The sequence below is a fragment of the Phyllostomus discolor genome, chromosome 4 (assembly GCF_004126475.2).
Source record: "Phyllostomus discolor isolate MPI-MPIP mPhyDis1 chromosome 4, mPhyDis1.pri.v3, whole genome shotgun sequence".
NCBI lineage: Eukaryota > Metazoa > Chordata > Mammalia > Chiroptera > Phyllostomidae > Phyllostomus > Phyllostomus discolor.
Window position 1 is genome coordinate 205,315,965 of NC_040906.2, and position 19,618 is coordinate 205,335,582.

The 19,618-nt window shown below is 59.9% G+C and overlaps 1 protein-coding gene across 3 annotated transcripts in view; it reads right to left on the minus strand.

The window, feature by feature from the left end:
• AGPAT4 (1-acylglycerol-3-phosphate O-acyltransferase 4) overlaps positions 1-19,618 on the minus strand; it is an 81,971-nt gene that overhangs the window by 35,870 nt on the left and 26,483 nt on the right. For all 3 annotated transcript variants that reach the window (XM_036024956.1, XM_036024957.1, XM_028504013.2), the window contains exon 2: positions 15,625-15,891. In XM_036024956.1, coding sequence (XP_035880849.1) covers positions 15,625-15,891 — 267 coding nt within the window. The remainder of the gene's footprint in view (positions 1-15,624; positions 15,892-19,618) is intronic.

The window sequence follows — 19,618 nt, forward strand, 5'->3', positions numbered from 1 at the left end:
ACATCTCATTTCCGCTCTGTGCCCAGACCACGGCGGAGGTCCGCCAGCCCGCTTCCGGTGACCGTGCCTCAGGGGAGCTGCCCGAGGCCTGGCGAGCCCCGGGCTTGCGGCGCCGTGCCTGCCCCCGCCCCCGGGAGTGCCCCCGGAACTCTCCCTGGGAACGCGGCTGCACGAGCATTCCAAACTGTGCTGTATCCCGTTTCAAGCCGGCATCTTGGAACACGCCGCCTTTGTGGGCTGGCGCCGGCGACCCGGAGCTGTCTGCATTCCCGGGACCGCACGGGGATCAAGGCCGCAGGTCTGCTGCCCGCACCTGCGGGCAGTCGGTCTGCATCCCACGCACACCGCTGTTCCCCCGGTGAGGCTGCAGCTGAGCCCTTCGTGGCATGTTTTAAATGCCGACTGAACTCCCCCGCGCCCCGAAGGGACTATCTAGACACTCGTCATTGCTGCAGCCCCCAGTGCAGGGTCAGCAATGTTAAATGAGACTTTCCAACACAGCCCAACACACAGACTGTCCTGTTCGAGACCCCACTGCTGCCGTCTCCGCAGCCCCGCATTCTCATCACGTCTTCACAGACTTGGGTTCCCGTGCAGCTGTGAGTTAGTGTTTGCACAACCCGGCGGGCACACGTGCTCGGGCCCGCCGGCTCCTGAGGCCGTGACGCCTCCGCGCCTGCTGCAATCCGTGCGCCGGGAGCCGGCAGCGCGCATGCCCAGACCGCTCCCGGGATCCCGCGGATGTATCTCAGCTCAATCCCCCTGGCGGGCCTGCGTCTCCCCCACAGTGCGGGCCAAGAGCGTGTTTTGAACCCGTGATGGGCTCTTTTTGGTCTTCAAACAGTCTAGTCTGCGGCCCCGGAGCCAAGCACTCCTGTGAGACGCCGAGGCCTGCGGAGCTCGGAGGTCCCCTCACTCGAACCACCTCCAAAAACCTCCCAATTCCCCAATTCCCTCCTGGTGGCTCAAACTCTAAGGGTCCCAACACGCAGTGGCCGATGCACCGCCACGCCTCCCTGGGAGTGGACACGCCCACTCATTCCTCTGCTGTCACGGCCATGCGGCTGTGTGGTACACACCGCACAGTGGGAGGAGCGGGCGGGATGCTCCGTCCTGGGAAGGGCCATCAACCTGCTCGGTTCACACCTGCTCGCCTCTCTACTGCCCCCTGTCCTGTCTGCGGGGATTAAACACACGGAAAGTGACATCCGGTGAAAGCCTCGTTCAGCAGGTTACCAAGAGCGTGCATCCCTCCCGATGGACGGGGCTCCTTTGTAACCTTGTCCTTGCTCCAAGGCATCCTCCTTGGAGCGCACTCGGAACCGCCGGATCAGGACACGGTCGCTGCCCGTGTCCCCGACTCCCACCGGGCTCGCTGCTGCTATCACAGGGCATGGGCCTCTCTCCCACCGCCCTGGGGCCGAGGGCAAGGACGAGTCCCCTCCCGGCTACTGTCGCTCGGCCCGGAGCCCGTGCTCTGCCGACACCCTTGCAGGCTCTGACCGTCCACTGCTGGGCACCCTCCGTGACAACCGGTGTCCCAGTGGACTAGGCGGGTCCCCCTTTCTTCGGGCGACAGAGCCACACTGGGGGTGGCCGTGGGATCTGGACTAGGTCGTGTCAGGACTCTTTCCTGTCCGGAGTGGCCGTGCAGACAGCGGTGCTGCTGTCTGCTGGACGATGTTTCACAACCAGCGGCCCCGGGGGGCGGGGAAGCACCCGATGCTGAACTATACCAGCTTTCGCGGTGGGCCTGCCCCACCGCCCTCGACGGCTTGAGGCTAACTTGGGACCGCCCAACTCGGACTTGCACAGCACCCCGACTGTACCTGCACGACCGGCCCCACGGGGAAGCGCGGTGCCCCGGGGAGGGACGCGTCCCGAGTCTTTCCTACCTGTGCTCACGGACATAACGTGTCGTCGGTTTACAGAGGCCGCGTTTAATCGCCGACGTGGGGCGCTGCTGACCCTGCAGAAGGCGGCCGTACAGGCAGGCTGGGGACGCCGGCTGGGCCTGGTGAGGGGCTGGGGGCGGGGCGGGAACACCCCTCCGTCTCCTGAGAGCAGGTGCGAGAAGGGCAGGTCCAAGCTGCACCCAGCCCCCCCCCCCCCCCCCTCGGTGAGGAGAGCGCACCCGCAGCAGCAAAGCACCAGGAATGTCCGCCCCGAAAAGCAATGACGGAGGGTCTGCCAGCCTCTGAGCTCCCGAGACGGTGGGCGCTGGCCCTCGCCACGCCCCTGTAGTGGTTTCATCTGTGTGCTATCAAAGTCCCGGTTTGTGCTTCAGCGAGCGGCCCCTGGCCCCAGGCCCCCGGGAGTCCGGCTCGCTGGCCCCCGGGTCTCTCCCCTCACCCTCACCCGCAGGCCCCGCTCTCTGGGGTCTGGCTGACGTCATTCCCGCGCTGAAGCCGCCCGACTACTTTAGTCCATACTAACTTCTCCCCCTCCGCAGTCCTGCGTACAGTACCTGGGTCTCCACCATCTTAGTCAGGAGTGAGTTACTACCGTCTCACGTCTCCACCCCCGTGTGCGACCCTTAGTCCCTGTCTGAAACTAGACTTGTAATCAGTAAACAGGGTTGGGCCCATTAAATAGTGATGACTTAGAAATAGTAAAATGCCCAGGTCTGTCCGGGTCTCCCAGTCGCCCACCCCGCAGGCTACATAAAATCATCCTCAGGGCCCAGCGGCACCGTCCGCGTGTTACGAGGGCTCCAGCCCGGCCCACAGTGTGAGCCCTCGGCTCCTCCGTTCAGTCCCTCAGAGGAGGGACAGTGCACCGGGGCAGTGCTGGCTGGCGGCTCCAGGAGGGTGACCCTAAGCGACCCGGCTGCCCCCAGGGAGGTCACATGCCTGACAGCAGTGAGAGGACAGGTCCTGCCAGAGGCAGAGGCCAGGGGGCCCAGGCACGGAGTGACTCTGCTCTCTCCAGGGCTGGAGGGGACAGTCTCCATGAACAGTGACCGCCTATTGTCCTGGACATCAGGGGCTTAGCAAAGTGCCCCTCAGAGCTGAGTACTTTGCCCCTGCCCGGTGCCTCTGGGGAAGGCGCCACCCCCTCCCCCGGTGTTCCGATCCCTCCATAATTCCAGGAAAATGGCCACAAGCCCCACACCCGGTTGTTTGGATACTGTGACCTGAGACTGCCACATCCACGGCACTGCTGTGGCCTCCGTGGTCCCGTGTGCAGCACGAACATGACCTCCAAGTGCAGTGCCAGCCGGGCATGTCCGCCCTCTGAATGACAGCCTCGTTAAAAAAAAAACTATCAGTGAATTATTACAGCTCCGTTTTTCCCACCGAGAAAGACCTACCAGCTGCGGGGCCGCGTCACAGACCACAGGGTGTGTAGCTGTGGCGTGCACTCAGGGGACGTCCGTAGGACAATGCCACACTGGAGGGTCTGTCACGAGAAGCTCCATTAAAAGGCAGATGAGAGGAACTGGGACAACAGAAGCCAGATTGAATGTAAAATTCATACCTGGGGGCGTGCATTGCTGTAACATGTGTGGCCCTTGGCTTAGCATCGACCCTCCTACCCCCCCGCCCCAAGTGAGCAGAAAATGAGCACTGGCTGAGTCCGCAGCTCTGGGGGCCGGGTAGGCCTGCATACGTGCACTGGGCAGTCAAGGTGCTGACTTGCCACTTTGCCTGGGGCTGTCCCAGTTTTAGAGCTGCGAGTCCCAGGTCTTGGGAAGGCTGGTCGACCTCAAGTCCCTCCGGGTCACACAGGAGCCCCCCAGGAGGAAGAGGTGGGCAGGGGGGAGGGGATCTTATCCAGGGGACCAGCCTCTGCCCCTCCCCCCCTCTCAGAACACTGTCGGGCAAAGGGGCCTCCAGGCAGCCTCGTTCCCAGCTTCCATTCCTCACCTTCTGGCCAGTCCACAAGGCTATTTTTCTTGTCCAAAGTTTTTACTTCTGTTGCTTTATTTTAAATCCACACCAGCGGACTTTTTTTTCTTTTCATTGCTCTTAGAGGGCGAGGAAGCAAGAGAGGAAGGGAGAGAGAGAACACCCAAGCACGAGCGAAGCACCTGTCAGTTGCCCCCTCCCTGCACACGCCCGGACCGGGGATGGCACACACTGGTGCTGTGACCGGGGATCGAACCCGAAACCTTTCAGCTACGAGACGACGCTCCCGCTGAGCCGCACCAGCCAGGGCTTACGTCCGCTGTTTTAAATATCATTTCTCGCGCCCCTCCCTCTGGCCGTCTGACCGACGCCGAGTCAGCCTCTCCCTCCGTGCGTAAGCACAGCGGCCCCCTGTCGTCGCTTCATCTGGAACGAGCCCCGGCCTCCCCCATAGACGCTGAGGGCCGCCCCCCAGGGAGCCTCCGCACACTCTTGTCAGCACCCAGGATGGCAGGCACCCCGGGGTCCTGCCTCCCTGGACTCCCTCTGACTCAGGTTCTTAATGCCGGACGGGACTTCAGAGGTGATCTGAGCTCCTCCTCCCAGATACGAACATTCCCCGAGAGGCCGTCCGCCTCCGCTGAGTCTGCGGGGGGCCTCCCTGAGGCTCCCGGACCGCTGCTGCCTCCTGGGGTCTGCGCCGTCTTTGGCAGCTTCCTCCGCTTCTGGCCCTTCCTTCCGAGGTTACGGGAGACATCAGCTCCTCATCCACGCACTGTCCTTGGAGTGTGACCTGTGGGCTCCCCTCCCCGCCCTCGGGGTGTCACCCCTGGGCTCCTCTACCAGGTGCCCCCACCCACTCCGGGTTCCCAGAGCTCAATGCACGCTGGACCCCATCTGTCGCGCACCTGGCTGAGGGCGGGATCACAGCAACCATACCTTCTGCTTTTACATACAGCACGCCCAAGTTCACGTTCCTCACCGTGCCATTGGAAAAATGGAGCCCTGTCAACCAAGGCGGCCAGGCCAGCGCCCGGGAGGCCAGGACTTCAGCCTCCAGAGGCAGTTTGTTATGGGCACACAGTCCCCCCTGCACGGCCCCGCAGACAGGACACCCCTGTCAGCTCCACTGGAGACAGCCGCGCGGGAGCTGTTGGGCCGGAGAACGTTGGAGGAGAGCCACTCAGCTCGGGCTCTGCAGGGAGGGGCTGCGGAATCTCGAGTGGGAGGGCGGGGTGGCTGCTATCTTAACACGCGGTGATAAAATACCGAAGCAATGCCGGGATGTTTTCTCCAAAACGAACAGTGGGATGGGGAATGCGCTTGCTCTACTACCTCCCTCTTCCTGGAGACCCAGGAGCGGGCCCAGGAAGGAATGCCTCTCCGTGTTTGGAAGCGTTTCATGTCCCATCTGGACCCAAGATAAACTGGAGCACCAGAGAAAAGGGGAATACCTTTTGCCGTTCGTATTCCCTTTGCTTTGGAGCTTGGTTCTATGAAACCTAGTTTCCTCTTGCTGCAAACTGTGCTATTTAAATTCTATCTCCAGGACCCTAACACCCGAACCCTAGGCTAAGGCAGTGGTCTTCAAATGTTTTTGACTGTTTAAATAAAAAAATAAAATGCATGCCCTGACCAGCATGGTTCAATGGGTTGGGTGCAATCCTGCAAAGCGAAAGGTCACTGGTTCAATTCCCAGTCAGGGCACACACCTAGATTGCCAGTCAGGTCCCTGGTTGGGGGCATGCAGGAGACAGCCAATCAATGTTTCTCTCACACAGCGATATTTCTCTCTTTCTCCCTCCTGTCTCCTCTCTCTAAAAATAAATAAAATCATTCAAAAAATAAAATAAAATATGCACCCTTAGCACATGCAATTTTTTAAAAAGTTTATTTAGTTTTTCTGTACAATGGCTCTCTAGTAGTGCTTAGTTGCCTTTTTAAATATTTTATTTATATTTAGAGAGAAAGGAGGGAGAAAGAGAGAGAAACATCAATGTGTGGTTGCCTCTTGTACTCCCCCAACTGGGGACCCAGCAGCAGCCCGGGCATGTGCCCTGACTGGGAATCGAACCGGTGAGTGACCTTTTGGTTTGCAGGTCAGCACTCAATCCAGTGAGTCACACCAGCCAGGATAGCACATGCAATTTTTATACATGTAAAATTTGTTTTATAAGCCCTGGCTGGCATAGCTCAGTGGATTGAGCGCGGGCTGCGAACCAAAGCGTCGCAGGTTCGATTCCCACTCAGGGCACATGCCTGGGTTGCAGGCCATGGCCCCCAACAACCCCACATTGATGTTTCTCTCTCTCTCTCTATCTCCCTCCCTTTCCTCTCTAAAAATAAATAAAAAGAAATCTTTTAAAAAATTGTTTTATAAAAAATACATATGTCTATGTAATTTCTTTTCTCTTATCCATCTAGATGATAAAAGAAACCTACATGAGAACCTCAGAGGTTTCTGCCTGCACCCTGATGCCGCCTCTCCGTCACCTGCTGGAAACACCCCCCCTCGGAAGACCGCACGCAACTCTCCTACGAAGTGACAAGTCTCCAAAGTCAAACTGAGAACCTACCTACCTTGAAAGTCGTAACTTAAGTCACAGGTGAAATTTAATGCCCACAAAAACAAACGGGCCCCTCAGCTGGGAATTAATTTATTTATAACCCAAATCAACAGCTGCGACGCCTTGCCGCGAGGCCAGCCTCTGCGCGGGCGATTGGGCAGCACAGCCGCGCCCCTGGACCTGCTGTTCCCTCCGCACCCCCATCTGACCGACATCTGCAGCGGGCGGCTCCCTGGCCGCTGGCAAGGTCATGTCCGGTATGAGGGTCACGGGTGTGCCTTCCACTGTGAGTGAGGCATTTGCTTTTATATGCATATGCACGCATGTATTTCAGACACAAACGATTGTTATTCACAATAAACAGGCATGCTATATACCACAGCTATTTTTCTCTTTCTAAAAACTTGTAAAAGGCCCAGTGTCGTCACCTGCATCAGCCGCATGAGATGAGACAGTTGGGCATGATGAAGGTGCTTCCAGCCCCCAGGTCCACTGGCCACACGGCCACAGAGTTTCTTGACAAACTGAGCCAATAATCACATGGATGTAATCTGACCTCGGCCCCAATATTTTTTTAAAAGTTCATTTAGTTTTTTCTGTACATTTCAGTTTTTTCTGCTCCCCTAAATGGACAATAAGGTGTTGGTGCAAAGGGTTAATTTTGTAACAGGCTTTGTGTGGGAATGGCAGGCAAAGTAAAAGCCGGATTCTAAATAAAGGCATTTCGCGAGGACCTGGGCGAGCGTGAGGTTCCGGTGGCAGTGACCAAGAGAAGGCGCTGGTCTGAACGGAGCGCGTGGACCACTGGCCGCTGCGGCGCCAGCGCCCCAGTGCGCAGGCTCAGACCGGCCTCCGCGAGAGGACTCACCCACTGCGTCTCCACCCCGCTCGAGCGGAGGGACCCGAGGCCGGTTGCCGAGCAGCCAGAGGTAGCAGCGGAGACCTGGGCGCTGTGCCACGCCACCTGTTGGCGCTTCCCGACGTACTCCCAGCGTCCTTCCCTGTCACCCCGGAGCCCCTTCTCCAGGGCTGAGGGGCAGAGCAATTCTAGTTTTCCTAGGCAGGAAAACTGCTTTGGTGGCGAGGCAAGCGGTTCTGGGCTTGGGTCGCACCCTTGAAAAGACAAAGTAAATTCCGGCTGAAAATACGAGGGCTGCGGCCTGAGGGACTCCCGCGAGGAGCCTTTGTCTCCACTCCCCAGCCCCACCCACCGGGCAGCGCGCAGAGGCCTGCACGCCTGTCCTGCCTGCTGCCTGCAGCCAGGGCCACCTGGACTTACATTAAAAGTACAGTGTTACGGGCTGCGAACCAAAGCATCACAGGTTCGATTCCCAGTCAGGGCCCATGCCTGGGTTGCAGGCCAGGTCCCCAGTGGGGCCACATGGGAGGCAACCACATGTTGATGTTTCTCTCTCTTTCTTTCTCCCTCCCTTCACCTCTCTCCAAAAATAAATAAAACCTTTTAAAATGTTTTAAAAAACCCAAAAACAAAACAAAAAGAAAGGAAGGAAGGGAGGGGGAAAGGGGGGCTTTGCGTGACCTCACCCCACTTTAATCACTTTGGTATTTCTACTCTCTACTCCCTCCCAGAGGCTGTTCTCCATCCAGTCTTTCTGGTGTGTAGGTTTTGTTTCGTCCGTTTTCTTTTTTGAATTGATAAACTACACGCTCATCGTATGAAATAGTCACAAGACATTCGGAAAATAAAAAGGCAATTAAAAAGTACCACCTCCCATTGTAATTCCTACAACTAGCGCTCTGATAAATGAGCGACAGTCTGCATTTATAAAAGCGGTGTTCCGGTGCACGGCTTTGCATCACGCCATTTTTACTTCATCGTGTGCTTGGGGTATTAGATGGCTCAGAGAAATAATGACCCAGCGGAATAGCTTTCTGTAAAAGATTACACGTGAATAGATTAAAAAAAAAACAAATTAAAAACCTGTCAAGGCACCCTTTGAACGATGCTTTTCAGGCAAGACGGAAATGAATCTTGAAGTAAACGGATGCCCACAGGGCCGGGAATCCCGGGGGGCAAACACACGGGGTCGGCCAGCGGGAGCCCGGTGGTCTCCGTCCCTGGTGGCACAGCAGGGCTCTGGGGGCCCTGGGCGGGCCTGGCTCCCTCGGTGATGTCTGAATAAACCAGGTTGGGTTAGTGCTTGCGGATCCCAGAGTATGGGTTTCCTCCGACTAGCCGCCTTTTCCTCCTCCGGCCAACGCCTCTTGGTCCTCCTCCCTCTGTAGTCCGCCTGTGATGTTGCTTCGATGTGGGGGGGTGGGGGGTGGCCCGCCCCTCACAGGGTGGATGGCCCCCGTCTCTGGGCTCCCTGCGCACTTGTCCCTGCTTCCCACTGCTCCCCTGGACCGCGCCCCTCTGAAGGCAGCTCTGCATCCCCTTCATCTCCGCGGCCCCCGACAATGGACACGAAGGCACCTTGGTCAGGGAAGGCTGGCTGAGCCTGGGCTGGGTGGCTCGGTTGGTTGGAGCATTGTCTCATTCGCCAGAGGGCTGCGAGGGCTGTGAGTTCGATTCCCAGTCAGGGCATGTGCCTGGGTTGCGGGTTCAATCCCACGGGAGACAACTGATCGATGTTTCTCTTTCACATCGACATCTCTCTCTCTCTCTCTCTCTCTCTCTCTCTGTCTCTCTCTCTCTCTCTCCAAGAGCAACACACATTTTACAGAGGAGGAGGCTGGCTGAGCAGCGATGGGCGTCCTGCAGGGGCTGCTTATTAGCATCAGCCACGGGTGTTAAGATAAAAACCTGATCTCATACTACGGTTGTTTGCTCCAAAATACAGTAGAAAGATGGATTTGGGGATCTCAGCTCTCCCATTTACTGTGCGACCTTAGGCAAGTCCCGAGGCCTCTCTGGGCCCCTGTCAGCTGATCGCGGAATGGGAGCGGCCCGCCCGGAGGGGTTGTGTGCGGGCACCAGGCAGCGGGTACGACAGGTGTAGCACGACACCTTGCACTCCATCAGAAGGACGGACTATAGTGGTTAGGATTAGGGGTGGAAGCTGCCTGTCACAACTGGGCTGCTCCTCTTCTTTCCCTGTAGCCCTGCGGCGCATCACCCACTACAGCGGCCAGCCGCACGGTCGGCCTCAGCCCGGGAGCCCGGGTCCCAAACCACAAAGCCGCGCCGGTAGGCGCGGCAGAGAGAAGCGCTGCACGCAGACGTTCTGGTCCCAGCCTCAGCCCGGCTTCCTGTGTGACCCTGGGCAAGTCGCTTACCCTCTCTGTGCCTACATGCTGAACACCGAGCCTGGGATGCTAAAAGTCTACAGAGCAGCAGGCAAAGTCAAGAAGCCGGACTCCTCTTAGCCTGCACTTAATCCCTTGTTTTTCTCCCACCTGTCATGGCAGCACCATGTAACCCAGACGCTCGAGTCCATGGGTTCTGTAAGGAGTTCACGGTAACAGCTGACCTTAACTTCCAGGTGGCCCTGGCTGCATGCCTTTGTGGAACGCCGAGTTGCTAACCTGGTGTGGCTTTTTGCTTCTTTGTGTGCTGTGCCATCCGAGATGCCTTGCTAGGAGAGGAGGACATGGAACAAGGTCCGCTCTGCCCGGACACGGGACAGAGGGGACGACTGGTCTACTAACAGGGCAGGGCCTGGCCCGGCACACGGCGGGCGGACTCAGTGAAGAGCTCCGGGAAGAGGGTCTCTGAGATCTCTAGAAAACGGGACCCGAGCCCCTGGGGGCAGGGCCGCAGCAGCTGCCCTTCTCCCCACTGGTCCCCCGGCACCGACCATGTGGGCCGGCGCCCAGCGGGCCTCGGCACTCACTGACGGAACCACCAGAACCCTACCCAGAGCCAGGCCTGTTGCTGGGCTCAGAGTGGTCTCTGGTCTCACGGGTCCAGCCGTGGGTTCTGTCGTCACTGCCGGGGATGGGGAGGCGGCTGCTCCTCCGAACTATGTAGAATAAGAGGAGGAAGACGTGTCTGCCGGCGCCCGAGAGCCCCCAGCTCCACACAGCGGGGAGGTGGGGAGGGGAGTGCGGAATCTTGGGGTCCAGCCAGAGGACTGCGGACCTCCAAGGAGGCTGGCTGTGTGTAGTGCCTGGAGCCGTGGGGTGTGGGGACCAGCCCGCCCCAGGGGAGGTCCGGGTCCCAGCAGGGGCAGCAGTGAGAAGAGGAAACATTGTACCAAGAAGAAGAACGGCTCTGTCCAGGGGCCAGGCTTTGCCTTCATGTAAGAATCTGACCCACAGGCAAATCCAGCCCGGGGGCGTCCCGAGGAACTTGTCCCGGGTCTTCCAGATCCTTCTCGGCACGACCCTGCAGGCCACAGCCACCATCTGATCACATTGTGGTGCAGGGACAGCGCCAACTTGGGGGGGGGTTCCGCTTAGTCCACGTACAGCTGTCATCCGTCCCCCCGCGGGGAGGGGCCAGCACCTCGGGCTGACGAGAATGCATCTGGGGACTATCCCAGACTGTGACGGCCCAGGCTCTGGGCTGTCTCTCCCAGCAGAGGCAGCGGGGGCAGTGGGGGTGGGAGGGGTGTCCCGGGGTCCCACCCTGGCCCCCACTTCAGCAGGACCCAAGACAGCAGTGTGAAGGGTCAGGACTAGTGGCTTTGGGGACAATCTAACAAACACCCTGCCTGACATCTGGGAGGTGACGACTATTGTGACAAGGAGTCTGCTCCGCTTGGGCCTGGACAGAACGAAGTCAGCCCCGATGGAAATGACAGGCAGCAGCCCTGCTGTGCACCAGGCCGGGAAGAGACACAGAGCCAGTGGCTGCCCAGTTATGGGGACGCTCAGTCTCTCCGGAGGTCCTGCTGGAAAACGCCACAGCGCCCCCTTCTGATGGATCGCTTTCTTACCAATGACCCCCTACACCCGCCTCCTGTTTTCTTGCAACGGGGAACGCCCACTGGTGGCCACACCTCCCGACGCACACAGCAGTACGTACAGCCCCTGCTTCTCAGCATCCTGCCCAGTCCCACATCTCGGACCCCCGTGGAGGGCCAGCTGTGCCGCCTGTGCCCCAGGGGGCTGGGTGGACACAGGGGGCAGCGCTTGGGCAGGGACAGAGCCCAGGGAGCTGTGTGCCGCCGAGACCACTCCTGCCCAGTGGATCAAAAGCAGCGTCCCCGTGGAAGGCAGCACAGAAGTCGGGGACACCCAGGGACAGGTGCTCGGAGCCTCCTGGTGGCAGGGCGCACCTGTGGTTCCCTTCTCCCGCCCCAGGGGAGGGGCCCAGCGGCTCCACCTCCACCTGAGGCGCTCCGGCGCTGTCCCTCTGTTCGGCGGGGCTGGCCTGAGCCCGGGGACTGTCTCCGGGCGGGCAGGGGCCGTGGTCCGTGCTCAGGCAGCTGGTGCTCTGTGCCCCTCTGCCTCCCCCTCCTGGGCTCCCGGTCCCTGTCCCTTGCCTGCAGCTGCCCCACCGGCTCTGGCAGGTGGAGAGGGGACACCAGCCTGGGCCCGAGCGCGTGAGCCCAGACCAGGCACTTTTCTCTCTCCTTTCGTTCTTGTCCTGCTTCGGGATGGGCCGGGGTGCGAGCAGGACCCTCAGTCCCAAGGGAGAGACGAAAGCAGGAAGGGACACACAGAAAGTGCCCAGTTAGCCCGTGGGGAGACGGCCTTGCGTGAACGTCGAGTCCGTCCGACTGCACCAGGGACGAGCCTCGTCCCCTCGAGGAGCGGCGTGGGCTGCACGTCAGGTGGCCTGAGGAAACCCGGCTGGACCCCCAGGCCTGGTGAGCAACGGCCACGGAGCCAGGCAGCCGGCCTGGGCGGGGGCAAGGGCGGGGTCAGCCACTCTGCTCTGCTCTGCTCTCTGTCAGCATCTTCTCCGCAACAGCCAGGTCTTCTGCAGCCCTTTCCACCAGCCCCCTTTTCAGTGGCTCTGCCCTTGCTGGGTTCTGCTCCTCCTTCTGTTGTTCTGCTGTTTTCTTGTTGACCCCGCAGTGTCTGTCGGAGGGGAGAGCACCAAGCCGGCCAACCGGGGCCCCTTCTCCCTAGAGGTCAGCAGGCTGGCGTGGCACCGTGGGAAGGGCATCGAGTCCGGCCCTCCCTCGGCCCTGGGCACCATCCCCCGCCTCACCTTGTGGAAGGACGCTCGCTCCGCCCCCACCTCCTGCTTCCCCTGCTAAGCCAGCCGGTCTCAGCCTCTGCTGCCCGCACCTCGAGGCCAGACAGAACAAAGCAACCCTTCGAAAACTAGCCGTCCACATCACACATCCTTCCAGACTGTGTTTCCTGGTGCGGGCTCTTGCCTCTGAACCAGAACTCCCTGTTCTGTGTGCCCTGCTGGTAACAACGTCGTCCTTGCTGCGTTTGGTGTCCACCTGTCTTCTCCATCAGCGCGGCCTTCGGAACATGCACTTCCGCACCCCAGGCCCGGCGGCGGCTTTGGGCTTCCCTGGTCCCCCCACCAGGCTCTACGCAGGCGTTTAAAGGGACAGGATGATGCCGTAGCTCCGTGCGGAGAAAGGGCGGTGCAGGGGAGCCGAGTCTCCGGGAAACAATTTATTCTAACTTTGTTTCTTTAAAAAAAAAAAGTCAGCTGCAAATGATGAATGCTGCTGATTTTCCAAGCTTCAGAGTGATTCATCCACCACAGGATACAATTAAACCCCAGGAGGAGTTTTTATCTTAACCTAGAAGGGGGAGGAGGGCCCTGGAAGCACGCAGAAGGGCCCGCCCGCCCCGAGCTCACAGACGGAATCTCACGGCGGTCAGCACGCGGCTAAGCTTCCCGGGTCTGCCTCCCGTCATCTCTGTGGGGGGCTCAGGCTACAGGGAAACCCGTCAGCCACGGAGAACAGGGAAGGGGCGCGAGGAGAGCAGTCCCGCTACCTAACACCCGTCGGGGTACCCGCAAGGGTGCATGCGGGAAAGGGGTGTGTGAGCGCCCCTAATGTGACGGGCTCAGCACCATCCGGTGCCCATAAGCCGAGCCAGGATGTATCACCCTCCCCGTCTGCCACGTGGCCTCTTCCCGGGGGGCAGGACAGCCCCCCCCTCCGGAGAGAGCAGCCTTCCTTTCCCTCTCTGGGGGCCAAGGAAACGGCGCTGCTGCTGCTCAGCCCGCAGCCCGTGGAAGCGCTCCTCCAGGCCGCAGGTGCAGCTGTACCTGGCAGGGTAACCTGGATGGGTGTGCTCCCGGCCGCGCGGTAACCTGCAGGCCCCTCCTTGTGGTCCGTGTGGGGAGACGCCAGCCATCTCGGGTGGTTAGTTCTTCAGCTTCCTTTGGCGAGACCAGCAGTTTAAGGACTTTGTGGGGGTTACAGACCCACCTTGTTTTCTGAGTTCGTTACCCATGTGCATCTCCACCGGGAGCCAGTAGGCTAGGGTGCCCCCGGGAGCAGACGGCCGGGGTCCTGCCAGAACCTCAGCACGTCTCTCCTCCGCACCCAAAGCGAAGCACAGCACCCGCCCTGAACCCAGTCTCTGACGTCTGGACTCCAGATGAGAACCCCAGTCTGTGACCTCCAGTTTGGAACCTGAACAGGGGCCGTTGGGAGGTGCGGACTGACAGGTCTGGGGGCCTTGGTCGTGCGCACCCCACGACGGAAATGCGGGTTTCAGCCCGAGGACAATCCGCACTGCTCTGTGCGACTGGCGTTGTGTTAGGACAGATGACTGCGGCGGGGGCACAGAGAGACGGCAGAGATGAGGAGGGGACAGGCACCTCCCTCCTGCCCTTGACGGTGCAACCCTGCCCTCTGCAGCCGCACGCCGGCCGCAAACCGTCTGTCTCGACCCCTCCGCCCTGCCCTGCCGCGCTGTCTGCTTCCGATGCCGTGCTGGCGCCCCACATTCCCCGGCTAGAGGACGGCCTGCGTGGGGCAGGACCCGGCGTCATGCACTTCACATGGAATGGGTGACCGCACCCGGCAGTCCACAGGCCCACAGACTAAACACACGGCTTTGCCATGACAATTGGGCTTCATGATCGTATTAACGTTTTGAAGACATATTTACATCACGTAGTATTCTGCAATGCAGGACAAAGTAGGTCTAGTACTCAAACCATATCAGAAACAGCAGAATTATTTGCAGGTTCTGAGTTGGTGAAAGAAATCGAAAATAAGATATTTCTATCATTTTTTTCCCCTCACGAGTGAGTGTTTTAAGGTTTAAACAGGAACAAATCGGATCAGGAGTAATCCATTTGGACAACTGCATACAGCTCGTTTTGTTTTGAGTCAAATTCAAATACAATTGCTTCCTTTAAAGGTTTTCAGAATGATAACAATAATTTTGGACTCTTGGTATGATCTAAGGTTGCTGAGATTTTTAAATTGCTCCGTTTCAGAGGGCTCGTGTATTAAAATACGCCCATGCCCACATATGCAATTACTAATGACTAATGCACTGCATTTGCTACGGCTGAGAACAGGTCAAGGCTGAAGGTCAATCAACAGTGAGACTCGGCGCTAGACACCCCATTATCCTGAGTCATCTGTTTTCGTGTTCACTTTTGAAATTCAGGCCGGCTGAGTTAGTCATGCTCAAATAGTCTAGTGCCATCATACACACACACACACACACACACACACGAATGTATATAAGCCTCGGGAAGTCCGAGTGCGGTGGGTGAACCGTGCGGGCGCCGGCTTCCTTGTTGCGGGGACACGCCGTGGTGATGCGAGAGGCGGCCGTCGCGGGGAACTGGATGAAGGGCATGCGACACCTCTCTGTATGATTTCTGACAACGGCATGCGAATCTACGGTTATCTCAGAATACAAAGTTAAAAGAAGCGAGAAAGGGGACGACGTACTACAGTACCATCCGTCTTTCCAACGTGCGTGTGCACTGCCCATCTGTATGTATCGGAGACGCACCAGCACCCATGCACACACGGGTCTCGTGTGTGCATCCCCATGCCTGTGCATGTCTGCAGGGACAACCAGGAATCCATTAACGCGGATTCCTTCTGAGCAAGAGAACTAAAAAACACACCAAACGCGCACTCATGTTTCATAGGCTGCCCTCTGTACCGGTTGAATTCTGTGCCGTTGGCATCATTCATTCAAAAACCCATTTTTTAAGAGGGAGGACGAAGTAGATGCTTCCAACCCAAACCAAACAAACAGAAACCGCGACAAAAAATGCAGCAAAGGGCACAGCAGCGCAAGCCCCGTGACCCTGTCTGCACGCCCGAGTGCCCGCCCGCGGCCCCGCAGGGAAGGTGCAGAGGGAGGGAGAAGGAGGGAGGGACAGGTAGGTTCCTTACGGCTGGAGATGCAGTAGGACAGCCGGCAGTTGAGCCTGCGGAAGAGCTGCTTGTTGATGGGCCAGAGGACGAGCGAGAAGAGCTGAAGGGTGTTGATGATGAGCCCCGAGGCGATGAACACGTAGCAGAAGACGAGGTGGCACAGGAACTGAGACTTGAGCAGCCCCACGAGGTCCATGGCGGGCGGCTGCTTTTACTCCCGGCGCCAGAGAGGCCCGCGGCAGAATCTCCCCGGGCGGAGAGATGGTTCGGGACTCAGGGACGCGTCTGAAACACAGAGCAGCACTCAACGTCAGGCCTGCGGACTCCACAGGGGAGAAAGCGCTGAGGCCTGAGACCGGACCTGCTGTGCGTTGGTTGGTGGGCCCCTGGTTCACAGACACGGGGCTCACTTAGTGTTGGCCACGGGCTCACCCCTGGAAACGGAGAGTCCCCTTCACTGTCCTGACACCCTGGGAGGTGGGCCCTGTTCTCACGCAGGGCGGGACGGAGACCCTGAGGGGTCAAGCAGCTGGGACCACGTCCCACGGCTCCTGCCCCGGGGAAGCACTCCCCGCCCCAGCCAGGGGCTCCGCACGTCGCTCTGCCAGCTCCTCGCTCCAGTGGGGGTGCTCCCCGCACCACCCGCACTTCTGGGTCGCCCGCCCCACTGCCACCTCTGCCTGGATGCCGCTCCCACCAACACCCCTCCCCTCCCCCCACTCACCTCATCCCCCAGACACCCCGAAAACGTCCCTTCTGGGAGGACCTCCCTAAACTCAGACTGCTCCGGGTGAGGTGACGGGGTGACCCCGGGTGGGCTCTGCCTCCCAAGGCCGCTGCGCTAGTGGGCCACGTCGTACGCCCCATCGGGTGTCTCACCCCCGCCCCCGCCTGTCAGCTCTCCGGGGCACACGGCACCTGGAGCATCCTCGGGGGCTCCCCAGCACCTGCACACGCATGCAAACACACACACACACACACAAGCGCCAACCCCAAAGGGAACTCGGGGCACACGCAGCAGCCAGACTCACGTCCTGTAACCACTCTCCGACCCAAGGCTGGAGCAACGGGACGACTCTACGAGTGTGGCAAACGAGGCCTGTGGGGGAGAGCGGAAAGGCAGGGGGTCCAAATGCTCCAATGGAGAGGACAGAACGCGGAGGGGTGGTGCACGGCGGACTAACCGCTCCTGCAGCAGAGCGCCGTTGCAGAGTAGCCCCGGGAGAGCTCAAACCCCAGGACTCGCTTTCTAGCAGCAAGAGCAGAGAGAGCCTAGACCTCGCTACGACCTCTGTTACTAACAGCAGAAACATCTGTCGTCTCCCAGATGTGGTCACACGTTAAGCCTCACATGAATCCCGTGAGATGAGAAGTAGCAGTGTTATCCCGTTTCTCAGAATACGGAGCTGGGACGCCCACAGGCGGGGTGGCGTGCCCGAGGTTGCACCACGGATGCCGGCCTGAGGACTCAGCCTCAGCTCCAGGCTCCCTCCCCCAGCGACTTTCTGGGCGGCTTTGCTCCCCGGGGTGCGGTGGGGGTTCTCTTGGGGGCGACCCTCCCTTCCACAGAGAGCCGCCCAGAAGTGACCTCGAGGGCAAAACACGGTGCAGCCTTCAGGGACATTCACCACCATGAACCACGCCCGGGCTGGGGACACGGGGCCTGCTCTGGGCCCCCAGACTGGATCTGAGGACCGTCTCAGGTGCGTGCTTCTAACACACTGATGCGTGCTTCGGCGATCTGGAAGGCACGCTGCCTTCCCTGCCCGGCGTCTACGCGTTTCTGACGGGAGGAAGTGGAAAGCGCCCTTTGGCCTGCTGGCTCGACTGGGCCAGACACACCCGGTCTCCCCAGGAGCCTGCTCCCTCCGGGGCAGGCAGCCAGAGCTCCGCGGGGGCCACGGCCCCCCCGTCCCCGACCTCTCCCGGACGCCTCTCCCAGGTGGCTGCAGGATACCGAGCTCCTCCCGGCACGCCCGGTGCCAACACACACGCCCGGCCTCTCTCTCCGAGGAACAGGTGTGAGGCTCAGCCTCGGTGCCCTTGGCCTGTAGGGGCCCCAGAAACAGGACGGGTGCATCCGGTGTACAGTTTGGCCGCGGTGATGGCGTGAGGTTGAGCATTCACGCACTTCGTCCACTGTCCCTGGATCAGCCACTGAAAGCTGCCGGAGGACCCGGCCCGCAGAAACCACATCCTCCACCAGGTCTCCGGGGTCTAGTGTTTGTGAGGCACCTGACAAACCCTGGGCCGCGCTGACGTAACCCCAAGAAGCGGAGGGAACTGATGTGGGAGGAAGGTGGGGAATAAATGCCGCCGTCCTCGCCTTTCAGCCCGCCGAGGTGGGGCTTTATGGAGAAAAGGTAAGCTGTGTCCTTGCAGAAGACCAAGGACCGCCATGCCCCGCAGTGACGCCCCTGTCAGGGCTGCGTGGACACGGCGTGCTAACCCGGTGTGGGTGGCATGTCAGGGGTCACGGACACGCCTTCAGGGCGGTCACAGGCAGGCCTTGCCCACCCGTCCCCGAATCACAGAGTACCGGGAAAATGCCAGAATCCAGACATAGTGTTTGAATTCTTCAAAATGTAGAGTCTAACCCAGGAGCTTGATAGATTCCCAAAAAGCACAGAACCAGCATTATAAACACAGACCACACAACGGTCACTAGGAAGTGCCACTGGGTTCAGAGGAATGGGCCCCAAAGCGCCGGTATTTCCCGGGCCACTGATGGAGGGTTCCGCAGATTCGGAAAGTAGCCAATCCTCTGACAGCGTCTCTGCCGGGCCGGGGCACGGCTTCGGCGGCGAGTCCACGTGAATCGGTTCACAGCAGTTTCGGAAAATAGGGAGTTGCCATGCATGCTGCCGCAGGCTTCCTGGTCCGTGCACGGAGTCTCCCTCCCTGCACACTATGTGGGTGTGGAAATACGTTGTTTGTGTGAGGGCGGGAGACACCCAGGGAGCCCAGGGAACGCTGCTGCGTGGCTGTGTGAACGAAGGCATCACGCCCGCTGGGACGGAGCTTTGAGGGACACGCGCCCCCACTGCGGGAGAAGCTCTCCCGGAGGAGCCGGACCAGGGAGGCCAGGGATGCACTTGCATCACCCGCACTGACGTCTGTTTCTCTAGCCTCAGCTGTCCGTCCAGAGTGGCTCCTACTAAGAGCGGAAGGAAAGCAAGCCGAGCCAGGACACAAAGCGCAGTTGTGTTTGTGTGCACACACACTGAGGGGAGTCGGCCGACCTGAAGTCTGGGCCTGGCCCGACAACCGCCCCAGCACCCCCGTCCCCCACCCCGAGGTTGGCGTGCCTGAGGGTCCTCCTCAGCAGTGACCACGGGGAGGAACACCAAACCTCCTCGGGGCTGGCTGAGAGCGCGGCCCAACTGCGTGGGACTCGGTGGTAGCCTGGTCTCCGGTCAGGGCTGCTGGTCCACAGGACGGAGGGTGCCCAGGGACAGGGGACCCCCAGACGGAAGGGGCAACTGGGCGCTGTCCCAGGGGACGCGTGAGGGGGCGTCAGGGAGCACTCAGATCTCAGGTTCTACGTTACAGTCGAGGCCGTTTAGCAAAGACGTCCAAGAGGGTGAGACCAAAAGGGGGGCCACCTGGGCAAGCCCGACGAGCTCAGGGACGAAGGAGCCCCACAGGGCAGTTTGGCCAGGAGAATAAATACGTAGGTGACGCCTGACTGAGCAAGTCACGGAGGGAAGTGACGTCTCACGGCGGCTGTGAAGGACGACTCTCTGCTGAGCAAGAGCTGTTCGTGGTGTTTGCCCGTCTGCTCTACCGGGACACTCTTCAAGTGTCCAAACCAGACCGTCCCAGCATGCCTCACTGCCGCGTCCCTCACTGTGACCTCTGCTGCGTCCCTCACCGTGACCTCTGCTGCATCCCGTCCCTCACCGTGACCTTTGCCTCGTCCCTCACAGTGACCTCTGCTGCATCCCTCAAGGTGACCTCTGCTGTGTCTCATCCCTCACCATGACCTCTGCCACGTCCCTCACCTTGACCT